The 12403-nt window shown below is 35.1% G+C and overlaps 3 protein-coding genes across 3 annotated transcripts; 2 read left to right on the top strand and 1 right to left on the bottom strand.

The window, feature by feature from the left end:
- The first annotated feature begins 205 nt into the window (after positions 1-205).
- LOC146933125 (U-box domain-containing protein 6-like) lies at positions 206-5427 on the top strand. Its single transcript, XM_085704859.1, has 6 exons — positions 206-400; positions 1169-1285; positions 1674-1859; positions 2011-2118; positions 2360-3522; positions 4398-5427. Exons 2-6 carry the CDS (start codon positions 1229-1231, stop codon positions 5185-5187), a joined length of 2304 nt encoding a protein of 767 aa, XP_085560985.1. The 5' UTR covers positions 206-400; positions 1169-1228; the 3' UTR covers positions 5188-5427.
- Positions 5428-6711: 1284 nt separating this feature from the next.
- On the bottom strand, positions 6712-8707 carry LOC146933124 (uncharacterized). Its single transcript, XM_085704857.1, has 2 exons — positions 8555-8707; positions 6712-7956 (listed from the first exon to the last, which is right to left on the bottom strand). Exons 1-2 carry the CDS (start codon positions 8579-8581, stop codon positions 7048-7050), a joined length of 936 nt encoding a protein of 311 aa, XP_085560983.1. The 5' UTR covers positions 8582-8707; the 3' UTR covers positions 6712-7047.
- Positions 8708-9527: 820 nt separating this feature from the next.
- LOC146933123 (uncharacterized) lies at positions 9528-12290 on the top strand. Its single transcript, XM_085704856.1, has one exon. The coding sequence runs from the start codon at positions 9685-9687 to the stop codon at positions 12010-12012; it is 2328 nt and encodes a 775-aa protein (XP_085560982.1). The 5' UTR covers positions 9528-9684; the 3' UTR covers positions 12013-12290.
- Positions 12291-12403: the final 113 nt, after the last annotated feature.

The raw sequence follows: 12403 nt of genomic DNA, 5'->3' as shown, positions 1-12403 counted from the left end.
TTTTTTGTTTCATCCACAAATCCCTCTACCCCACAAATAAAAAAAAGGAAAATACTATAGTTCCCGAAAAAAATCATACTTAAAATCGACACTTCAGTTTTAACTTCCATTCCAACAATTAATTAATCAACTTAACTAAAGTGAAACAGTAAAAAATAATAATGGAAATAAATTCTATATAAATATTTTTCATCATCATTTCTTTACTTTCTTCTTCTTCTACCTTGCGTTGCGTGCAAGTGCTTCTCCAAACTAGTTCTCCGATTCCAAACTCAACTCAACACGTTCTTCTCAAATAACTCTAGATCTTTCCAACCCCTAATTTGAGATTCTTCGATTTTCTTATTCATTTTCATGGAACCTCCTTGGTTCTAATTTCCCTCTTTTTTTTATTCGATTGGTACGTTGTTTTGCTTCAAAACCCTAAACCTAACTTTAAATCATTATTTTCGTGTATTCAATTTTTTTTAATGATTGATTAGTTTCTGATTCTGAAATCAGATTTTTTTTTACTATTTTTTTGTTGATTATGTTCTGTTTTTTGGTTTTGAATTTGTTCAAATGAAAATCGTAGCTGGAAAATTATGTTTTCAAAATCTCTTGTATTTTATTTGAAATAATGAATGAAGGTCTTATATGAAAACTTGATGTATCATTTGAATCAATTTTCATCCTCCAATGGATTTTATTGATGATGTAGTATTTAGCTTAAAAAGCCTATTTTGAAACTTTAGCAACACGTGTCATTTTTTTTCCTTTTGAGGTAAAAGTTTGGTCAAGAAAGTAGTTGTTTTTTCTATTTTGAGAAGAAATTTAAGGCTATGACAAATCTAAGGCTTAATTGGGTTTTTTCTGGATTTGGTTGTATGGTTGATGTTCTTTGTTTATTTTCACTCCTAAGTTGACATGTGATTTTAGTAGTTTGTATGCAAAACTAGCTTGAATTTGTTTTTTTCATTCTAAATTCTGATTCTTTAAAGCTCGCTGAATTTCAGTTAATATGTTTGGCCATAAATAATTGTTCTGCTTGCTCACTTGATTGGCTTAGGAGAACTGGATACAAAAACATGTGTTTGCAGTATCTGTAGTAAATATTTTGATTGATTCTAAACTGATAGTTTTTTATGTTTTGGCTAATTTTCTTTATTTTCACTTTTTGATCCTGTAGGTTGTAGCTAAAATAGCTAAGATTATTTGGTTCCCGAGCTTACACGGACAGTGGATTTGAATGATGGATGTGGCCGCTGAGGTTGAAGAAAATCTATTTGCTGTTAGTGATGCCAAGGTATGATTACTAATGTTTAATCGTTTGTCCTTTGTTTTTGGAATTCTAATGCTTTGTGTACAGTAAATTAATGATTGTCTTTACGGTGTGCATAAAGCTTACGTCAAGATTTAATTAGAACTCAACTTATTTTTTATTAGTTTCTTCATGTTCTTTGGTTCAATTAGTTAGCGAACAGGAAAAAATGTTACAATTGTTTTTCTTTCCAAGTTCTTATATTTATTCTAGCAACAAAGAGAAATAGTTGAATTTGTCTTATCTTTTAAGACTCATGAACGTGTTGTCATTCTTGGTCTGTTGTTTTGGGCCATTGTTTCTCCGTTTTACATTACACCCTCTAATTCCCTGCAATGCAATCTAACCAATACTGATCTGATTTCCCTTGCAGTTACATGGACAAATGTGCAAGGCCCTGTCTATAATATATTGCAAAGTATTGTCAATATTTCCTTCTTTAGAAGCAGCTAGGCCCAGGAGTAAAACTGGAATTCAGGCATTATGTTCATTGCATGTAGCCTTGGAGAAAGCCAAGAATGTTCTTCATCATTGCTCAGTGTGTAGTAAACTTTACCTGGTACGATTCATTTCTTCTGTAGTTTTACTTGCTGATTAAGTTTGCAAGGTTTTTGTCTAATCTTAGCAAACAATTATCTTTTGTTGGTTGGAGGTTATTCGGCCTGAAATACTTTTGCAGAATGTCTTACATTAGATTTATTGTGATGCAGGCTGTAACTGGGGACTCCGTTCTCCTAAAATTTGAGAAGGCTAAGTGTGCTCTTGAAGATAGTCTCAGACGGGTGGAAGATATTGTTCCACAGTCCATTGGATGTCAGGTAATAGACTTCAACACCATTGCTCCATATGTCTTTCCTTTGTTTGGGCATATGAATAAGGGGGGCTGTTTTAAATTGTTTATTTCAAAATAATTGAATGCCACCGTCTTGGTGATATTCTAGATTTGGTTTTCTTTAACACCTGCCCCGTGTAAGTTTATGCACATGCACAAATGTTGCTTTTTTCTTGTTTTCATTGTCAATATTTAACCTGGTATGTACTATGACATTACCTATTCAGGTTCAGGAGATTGTGAATGAATTTGCAGATGTAGAATTTGCACTCGACCCCTTAGAGAAGCAAGTTGGCGATGATTTAATTGCATTGCTCCAGCAGGGAAAAAAGTTTGATGACGATGGTGAAAGTTATGAGCTTGAATCTTTTCACCAGGCTGCTACTAGACTTGGAATCACATCTTCAAGAGTAGCTCTTGCTGAAAGAAGGGCTCTAAAGAAACTTATTGACAGGGCTCGGGCTGAGGAAGACAAACGAAAGGAATCAATTGTTGCATATCTTTTGCATCTTATGAGGAAATACTCCAAGTTATTCAGAAATGAATTTTCAGATGACACTGATTCTCAGGGTTCTGGTCCTTGTTCTCCCACTGTCCAGGGATCTATTGAGGATGGTGTTCCCGTTGGTCATAATCAGACCTTTGAAAGACAACTTTCAAAACTTAGTTCCTTTAATTTCAAGCCAAATAATAATATGGAGCCGGGGCAGATGGCTCTACCACCAGAAGAGTTAAGGTGTCCAATATCTCTTCAACTTATGTATGATCCTGTTATCATTGCTTCTGGGCAAACATATGAAAAGGTTTGCATAGAGAAATGGTTCGGTGATGGGCACAACAACTGCCCAAAGACCCAACAAAACCTTCCACATCTTTACTTGACTCCTAATTACTGTGTTAAGGGTCTTGTTGCTAGTTGGTGTGAACAAAATGGAATTCCTATTCCTGAAGGCCCTCCAGAATCACTTGATCTTAACTACTGGAGATTGGTATTATCAGAGTCTGAGTCTACGAATTCAAGATCTGTAAATAGTGTCAGCTCTTGCAAGTTGAAGGGTGTCAAAGTGGTTCCTTTAGAAGAGAGATGTATCTCGGAGGAATATGGGGAAAATGGAGCTGAAAGTTCATCTGCACAAGAGGAAGACACTGAGCAGTATCTTAGTTTCCTGAAAGTCTTGACTGAGGGGAACAATTGGAAGAGGAAATATGAAGTGGTAGAACAGTTAAGGCTGTTGCTGAGGGATGATGAGGAAGCTAGGATTTTTATGGGGGCTAATGGGTTTGTTCAAGCACTTGTTCAGTTTTTACAATCAGCTGTACATGAAAAGAATTTGATTGCTCAGGAAAGCGGAGCAATGGCTCTCTTCAACCTAGCTGTGAATAACGACAGGTCTGCATTATCATTTGTTGTTTTTGTAAAGCTTAAATGCAAATAATATCACTTTTGGGACCGGATATCACCACTTTTGGGGCCAAAAATACCATTTTTGGGGTAAAAGATCTAGGTTAGGACCAAAATTGCATTAATGTGTTCAACTCGGTGACAAAAAACCCGGATTTTGAAATGGGGGGACTAAAATCCTGTTTCAGGTAACATAGGCCACCAAAAGTGCATTTAAGACTTTTTATAATTTTGAATCATCATGTTTGAACTTATTTGTGATTGGAAAATCGTAACAGTTTTTGCTATGATTGCCTCAACCAAAACCCATCTTGGTATATTTGAAAAATGATAGCTTTGTCAAGAAACCTTACCTTCATTACCTTTTATTAGTTTAATCATCTTTAATAAAAAAGAAATTTCATCACAAGATCTGGTCATGCTCTTGCTCTTGAAGAGCGCTGGACTATATCGGCTTTTGTCGTTTTTGTTTGGCCTCCTGCATTTCAGAAAAAGACATCAACTTTTTTTCATGGATAACTTTTATACTTAATATTGAAAATAAATTGCACATTGTATGTTTGGTTTTAATGACGCATCAAGGGTGCGATAATTAAGAAATGTATTTTGGAAGTTGATTTTACTACTGCCTTACATTGAATGCATCACTACAACTTTGATGATATGCATACTTTTTTTTACTTTTGTTTCTTTATTGGCTTATATAAACAGAAAGGAAATATTTTGTTCCTTCCGTTAACTTGTTTTCCAAATATTGAATGTGGCTGAAGTTTCCCAAGATATATTAGAGTTTTGAAGTCACAATTTTAATTATTTTTAATCTCTGCGCAGCATTAACTTGATTTCCCCCCTCTTTTCAACAGAAATAAGGAGATTATGTTATCAGCCGGAGTTTTATCTTTGTTGGAGGAAATGATTTCTAACACTAGTTCTTATGGTTGTGCAACTGCTCTGTATCTGAATCTCTCTTGCCTCGAAGAAGCCAAACCTATGATTGGCATGAGTCAGGCTGTACAATTCCTAACCCAGCTCCTTCAATCTGACAATGACATTCAATACAAGCAAGATTCTCTCCATGCTCTCTATAATCTTTCTACTGTGCCCTCCAATATTCCTTACTTACTTTCATCTGGCATTGTTAACGGCCTACAATCCCTTCTTGTAGACCAGAGTGATGATTGTACATGGACAGAAAAATGCATAGCTGTTTTGATAAATTTAGCCACTTCTCAAGTTGGAAGGGGGGAAATGGTATCGAATCCTGGACTCATCAGTGCATTGGCTTCCATATTGGACACTGAGGAGCTCGAAGTGCAGGAGCAAGCTGTCTCTTGTCTCCTAATTTTGTGCAACAGAAGTGAGCAATGTTCTGACATGGTCCTGCAGGAAGGTGTTATACCTGCATTGGTATCAATATCAGTGAATGGGACCCCAAGAGGGAGAGAAAAAGCTCAGAAACTCTTGATGCTGTTCCGACAGCAGCGACGGGATGAATCATCTGTTGAGGTACATCAGTGTCCTCCTGAAACTAGTGATTTGTCCGTGCCACCTGCTGAAATGAAACCTCTATGTAAGTCGATGTCTAGAAGAAAGACCGGTAAACCTTTTAGCTTTTTCTGGAGAAGCAAGAGCTATTCTGTGTACCAGTGTTGAAAAGTTCTGTAGATTGTAAATATATCTGTTTTATCCCCTTGTCCCTTTCTGTTCCTAAGGGGGTTGCAATGTTGCTTACCTTTTGGTTTCCAGAGCGAAGAAGAGATGTACAGGCCTGTGTAATTTATGGATTTTGTTTTCTTCTTTCGCTTTTCTCTATGTTGTAACATCAATCTCTCCAATCCAAGTGTTGGATTTGCATTTTTGAAGTTAATGTAAATGTGAATCATGTCATAGTTATTTTGTTTGGCCAGATATTGATAGGTAGTGCGCATGAGTTTTTAATACCAAATGTGAATTGATAGTTTCTTTTTAATAGACAGTGGGATGCCAACTGAAGTATTTAAATAAGATATTCAGGCTATTGCTCAAATTTTCGTTTTAACATTATCTTATTGAGTATTTCCTTCATAGTTTGATTATGCATCCTTCATTTTAAAATTAACTCAAGATTTATGCAATAGGTCGAAATTGTGAGACAAACGCAGGCCTCTCCCCCTTTTGGCATCATCACAAGAAGAGTATCGTTAACAAAAGAAATAAGAGAATGTGTAGCAATAGTTTGAGCAATAATTTATTATGTACCTAAGCTTACGAATGTGTCTAAGTCAAGTTGGTTATGGAGGTTTGGTAGTTTCATTAGAATTTGATGAATATGGCTTTTATGTATATACACCAAGTATTATAGATTCTTTTTCTTAGTTTGGTTGTATTTTGCATTACATATGATGGGATCCGAAATTATGAGTTGCTTGCACACAAACACAAGCGGATTGGCTTCTACAATTGAGGTGTCAATAACATGTTCCACGTGAATTTCAATAACTTCAAACTCTTTGACATCTTTGATAAATTAGAACATCAACATCGTTGTGGAGTGGCCTTAGTCCACGACCAAATAAATATTTTGGATTCTTGTACCATGATTATTTGGAGCATGTGTGCCCCACAGTTTTAACCAAATTTTCCATATCAAGTTCAAACCTCAACTCCAATTCATCTTAGACACATCATCCTTGACAGACCATTTAAAATGATTTTAAACTATCATCAATAAAATAATCACAATTAGATAACATACATGACACGATACTTAGACAAAAATCATTTTATCAAAGTAGAATGTTTACCCTTTAGGTAAGCAAGTAATAAAGATGACTAATATAATAAAGAATGCATTTTTAGAAAGACTTCTTTGTTTTTCATTTTGGTGAACCCTACATGTTTTGTCCTACTAGCCATTGGAGACAATTTGTTAAAAATTCATATGGTACACAAAAATTTAAGTGTCTCTATCAATCAAGATTCTAATGTTTGATTTGCTCTGATGTGTGGCCTGACTCATTGGCCTAAACCCAACCACTATTGATTTCAAAGGACTTGTTTGTGAGATCAATATCCAAACAACCATATTATAATTGATAATTACTTGACAAAAATATATATTAAACTAATTCTCTTACTAGGAGAAACTCCTTATCCCTTAACAAGATCGCTTATAACAATGATATTAGCCAAAATCAGTCCAAAAAATGCACTTAAGCATAATATTAATTTTAAGCTCAAACACTCACAAATGTTTGGTTATGTCTGGAGATAAGTTCAGATAAATCAATACAAGCAAACCTATTACGTAGAACAAAAAGTACTAATAAGAAGATAAAGCAGGGAAGTGTAGTGAACTAGAAAGATATTTGATTTGCATAAAACAAAAAAGAACTTGATTTACAAGTTTCTTTCTAGAGTCCCAAATAACAACAATTGAAAAACAAATTACAAAAAAAAAAAAAAAAAAAGGCACTCACATTTGAAGTAGCCATGAAAATGCTATAGTCTTACATGACTCTTATAATATCCTAGTTAATTGTACTGATCTCTCTCTTTCTCTGCTTGATCCCAGAAACGGCCAGGATTCATGAGCCATGCAGACTCAAACAACTCCATAAGTGGATCATATGGCACAGTTTCACTTTTCTCAACACTTTCACACTCTTTCTCAATACTTTTCTCATCACTTTTTATCTCTTTTTCTTTACATTCATCACTTTTTATCTCTTTTTCTTGACATTCATCATTATCCATTTTCTTCTCACTACTCTCCAATAATGCTTCTTTGTATGACCCTTTTAAATTGTGACTACAAGACACTGCCTTAACAACACCTTTAGGTTCAGCTTCTGGTATAGGAGGAAAACTTTCCACACTTGATGGATCAATTGGAAGGTTAAGGAACTCCTCCGATGCACCTGATTCTAACTCACTCTCATTGCAACAATTCCTATCAACACCTATAGTTTTCTCATTCAAACTTGAATTTTCATTTCCCCAATTGGAATCCAAACAATTCAACTTTGACATTACAATTTTCAATGTCCATTCCAATAATGGAACATGATGGATTATTGCAGGGACATACTTGTTCAATGCACCATCGATTTTATCTGGCGATGAAAGTATCATTAACACAATTTCATCGATTTTGTCGAACGCATACCTTGAAGGAGGAAACATTTTCTCTGTGATGTTTTCGGCTGCTAGGATGCGATCGTCGATGAATGCTAGGATTGTTAGCCACTGGTATTGAATGGCATAGATTAAAGGTGTGACAAATTTGGCCAGTTTTGCCATGTTTCTTAATGTTGAACCTAATGGTCCATTGATATTTTGGGTTTTTCCTATGGCAATGTCACCAATTGCTATGATTGAAACTCCACATGCATGTAAGGGACGTTGCCTTGAACTCATTTTTCTTGTTGCCTTTGACTTCTTCTGAGAAATCACATTAAAATAATTACATGAGAAAGAAATTAAATTCCCCTAAAAGTTGAAAATTAATATCATTAATTATTATCATTATAGAGACTTAAAATTGATTAAATAAGAATCATGGAAATTTAATATTCACAATTTCTTTTTGATTGACTTTATTTTTGTCCTTGTATCCGATATCAATCACGTTTGTGAGATATGGTTTCTCAGCAAAAAATAATAGATCTCGTAAACGTGATCCATGTCGCTGTGTTTTACTACAAAGTTATTATACATACATACGTTCATATCCTTCTCTTTGCATTTTTCATTACATGCAGGGCTTCAATTATTTTTGGGCATGTAATGTTATGCAGAGAATAATTCATCAATTGGATCAAATTAACTTGATCAAACGAGTCGTGGAATGAAAACGCACATGACCTATTAATTTGGTGTCAAAGAAAACTGATGAAAAATAATGTTGATCAGAGAAATGTAACGTTTTGAAGAACAATTTCAAATGATATAAAAAAAATAACATTAACAACAATTCATCATAAATACATGCATTAACATTATAACACAAAAAAAATGATATAAAAAATTGGAAACTCACATGGGAAGAGAAATTGGTGGGTGGCATATTTGGTGATATGATTTGAAGCAAAGATGCTAAGAGTCCATAAAAAATGTGCAGGTAAATTAATTTGCAGCTTGAGAGAATTTATAAATCTGTTAGATTTATGTTTGATGATCTTGCTAAGATAGCAAACTATACATATAAAAAGGAAAATAAAGGTCTACATGGAAAAAATCAACTCTCCCTATAACGGCAAATAATTCCTGTCCTGGCAGCTAGGATTAATGAACGTTATTTTTTTTTTAGTCAATTATCAATCAGATTTAGAAATTGACAAAATATACAATAATTTTTTTTTTGACAAAGTACAATAATATTTTTTTTAAAAGGATACGATAATAAATTTAGCTAAATTTCCTTTTGAGGGCACCTTAAACAATGCCCTTAGAGCACTTGTTAATTCATCATTATCCAATGATTTGAACATTCTTGCATTAAATAAAAGTCCAGAAATACTTTCAATGAATTTATGTAATTTTTGTACGGCCTAATAAACCCCCCGTTTTTTTTGTTGGACCCAAATTTCATACTTATTTTTTGAGGTCTAGGACGATCGCTCTACTTATCTGCCTCAGATACGACCCTGCACCCAGAACAACATTCAAAGATGAGATTGAAGAAGATATGAGTTAATTACTTGTGAATCAATGATGTGTTTTGCCAAAAAATAGGAGTGAGAAGTAGAGATGAAAAGAGTTTATATTTTAGAGAAATGATATTTGAACAACCACTTTTAAACAACTTTTGTGACAACTTTCTCTCTCATACTCACATTATACTTTTATTCTCTCTCTTCCTTTTTCTCTCTCTATTGTTATTGTCCAATAAGAAGAGAGAAAAAAAGGTTGTCATTAAAGTTGTTTGATTTTAGTTGTCAAAATATCACTCCTCTATATTTTATTGTCATGGGTGCACCATAAGATAGGATGGAACCTCATAGTCAAAACTAGTCCAGTTTTGACCCCACCCAAATTCACTATTAGATTTGGTTGGATTTTAATTTACCAAACATCCTGCTCAAGTACTAAAGTGGGTGATAGTGTAACTGAAAGCCAAACACGACACAAAACCTAGCCGCTCTGACCCGACACAACTCGCACCGCTTTATGATGCAGAGTTTGATCGCGTTTGCAAGACATGGCAGGAATTACATCACCAGATCTTCTTCTTCTTCATCATCATTCTCCTCAGGAATAAAGGTTTTTTTCTCTACCTCTAACTTGCAATTATCCTGTAATTCAAATTCCCAAGATGATTTCCAGAAAGTGATGAGTCTTCTTAGTAATGCTGCTCCTAACGAGCGTGGCCACCAAATTTATTCAGATCTTAATTCCATTCAATTCACCACTCTACATCATCAACAACAACAACACTTTGCACTTAAACTTATTGAAACCTCTTGTCAGACTAAATTTGTTGAAGCCCCAAAGGTTCAACCTTATGATCTTATCAACTTTATAAAATTGGTTTGGAAGAATAACAAGGACCTCATCACTACCCCTGTTCTGGAATCCCTTGTTTCATCAATATGTTCTACTGTTCCCACACCACCTAGAAAGAATGACATACTTTTTCTGTGGGACTTGGTTAAGCGCATTGGCCACCATCATCAACCTGCCGGCGGCATTCTTAATGCCCGGATTCTCAATAAACTCATACAATCCTTCTCGGTTACGGGTCAAGAAGGAGAAGCCGCACTTCAAGTTTTTAATAAGTTTGAGGTCTTTCAGTGTGTGCCAAATCACGATACATATTATTTTACTCTGCAAGCTCTTTTGAGTACAGAGTGTTGTAGTGCTGATATGATAGAGCAAGCAGCTTCTATCTGTCAAAAGATGCTGCTGCTCCTCCCACATGATCATGATGGTGGTTACTCTTCTTCTCCTCAAGAAGAATACATCCACCTTCCTCCTAGTCGTGATGAAGACATTGATGATGATTTCACTGCTCCCAAACGTTTCCAGAATGATCTCACATTTCTTGGTGGTATTCCTCGTCCACATAGCTATGGTTGTGTGTGCGCAAATGTTAATTCGGACGACGTTAAAACTATGCGTCAGCAACTGCATCATTTTGTACTCAAAGTTATTGAAACCTCTTCTCAAACTAAATTAACTGAAACCCCAAAGGTTTCGCCTCATAATCTTATCCACTTTATGAACTGGGCTTGGAGGAGTAGAAACACTTATAAGCATCTCATCACTACCCCTGTTCTGGAATCCCTTGTTTCAGCAATATGCCGTGGTTCCATTGAAGATAATATTTATCTAAGGAAGAATGACATATATTTTCTGTGGGAATTGCTTAAGCATATTGGCCACTATCAGACTGACCTTCTTAACACGCAGATTCTCAATCAACTCCTACATTCCCTTGCATTTATGTTGGACCAAGGAAAGATTGCACTCGAAGTTTTTCATAAATTTGAGGCATTTCAATGTGTGCCGAATCGAGATACATACACCTTTACACTGAAAGCTCTTTTGGCCACAAGATGTATCACTGATATGACCTACCAAGCCGCTTCTATCTGTCAAAAGATGCTGCTTCATCCAGAAACCATCCTTCCTGATGACGGTTACATAATTGGCCACTTGTTAAGTTTGTTTTCTCAAGAAAATATGATTAAAGAAGCCTATGCTCTCTATATGGCTGCAAATGAGAAACGCAAAACAAACCCAAACTGGTCGCTGAAGTTAAAAATGTTATTACCATTGAATATGATCAAAATACTTTGTTTAAAAAAGGAAACTGTACATCTGGCTTTGGAGATGTTGAATGATATCCCTGAGGTGGACGCCTGGGAAGAATGGCTTAAACAAACGCTCTTTATGCATGTTGCCAGAGCCTTGTGTGGGTTTAAAGATTTAGAAGCAGCCAAGAAGTTGATCCTTAAAATGATTGCAGACAATCAACGTCCTTCAATATATGTTATCAATATAATTATTACTGCCTATGTTAAAGATGGGGAAATTGGACAGGTTTTGGAGATGGTGAGGCTATTGGAAAGTATTGGTGTATACATTTGTGATCCTCATATGTTTGGTTTTACACATTCAAAGGGTTTGCTACATATTAGGAAGATCTTGGACAAATGCAAAAAGGAGGATTGTAAGTTGATCGTTGCTCTGCTGTACCACACGCTCATTGCTGGATATTGCAGGCTACAGAAATTTGATGACGCTCTCAAGTCATTGACTCGGATGAAGGATTTTGGTTTCTCCCACATAAATCTTGATGAATATCAGAGGTTGATCCACTCTCTTTCCTTGACGGCCATGGATAGAAAAATGGCAAGAGAACAGTTAGAGGAAATGGAGCCTATGGATAGGAAAATGGCAGAAAAGCAGCTAAGTAAAATAGCTGCTATGGATTTGCGTATGAGAGAAGAGAAGCTAGAGGGAATGTATCTCATTATTAAGGAATTGTTTTGACAGGAATTTAGAATCTTAATGCAAAAGTAATTGGGTTGAGAAAATATTAGGAAAAAATAGTTAGGAGTCAGATGAATGTTTTATGTTTTCTTAATATATTATTATTAGTATTAGTAGTAGTAGTAGTCGTCGTCTTATTATTTATATTGAACAAAACATTCTAGACAGGGAATGCGGTTTTTTAAGGGATTTAGAATGCTTAACTTAGAAATGCGTTGCTTAGTAGCGGTCTTAGTAGTAGTACACCTGTGACATGAAATCTTATATTCATTTTTTAAGGTTATATATTTTTCCTGCACTGATAAGATACTACTAATGTGTAGAAAACTTAAGTTGTTGCACCTGTGACATGATATCTTTTATTAATTTTTTAAGGTTTTATGCTTATTAA

This window comes from Medicago sativa, chromosome 4 (assembly GCF_051527215.1).
Source record: "Medicago sativa cultivar Bolivia chromosome 4, Bolivia_mono, whole genome shotgun sequence".
NCBI classification, from domain to species: domain Eukaryota; kingdom Viridiplantae; phylum Streptophyta; class Magnoliopsida; order Fabales; family Fabaceae; genus Medicago; species Medicago sativa.
This window is presented reverse-complemented; position numbering and strand designations above follow the sequence as displayed.

Bases quoted from the DNA above. Each gene is read 5' to 3' on its own strand.
- LOC146933125 (XM_085704859.1), top strand. From the start codon at position 1,229: ATGATGGATGTGGCCGCTGAGGTTGAAGAAAATCTATTTGCTGTTAGT. The intron at 2,119-2,359 runs GTAATAGACTTC...TTACCTATTCAG, and splicing joins CACAGTCCATTGGATGTCAG to GTTCAGGAGATTGTGAATGA. The intron at 3,523-4,397 runs GTCTGCATTATC...TCTTTTCAACAG, and splicing joins CTAGCTGTGAATAACGACAG to AAATAAGGAGATTATGTTAT.
- LOC146933124 (XM_085704857.1), bottom strand. From the start codon at position 8,581: ATGCCACCCACCAATTTCTCTTCCCAT. The intron at 7,957-8,554 runs GTGAGTTTCCAA...GTGATTTCTCAG, and splicing joins CCACCAATTTCTCTTCCCAT to AAGAAGTCAAAGGCAACAAG.
- LOC146933123 (XM_085704856.1), top strand. From the start codon at position 9,685: ATGATGCAGAGTTTGATCGCGTTTGCAAGACATGGCAGGAATTACATC.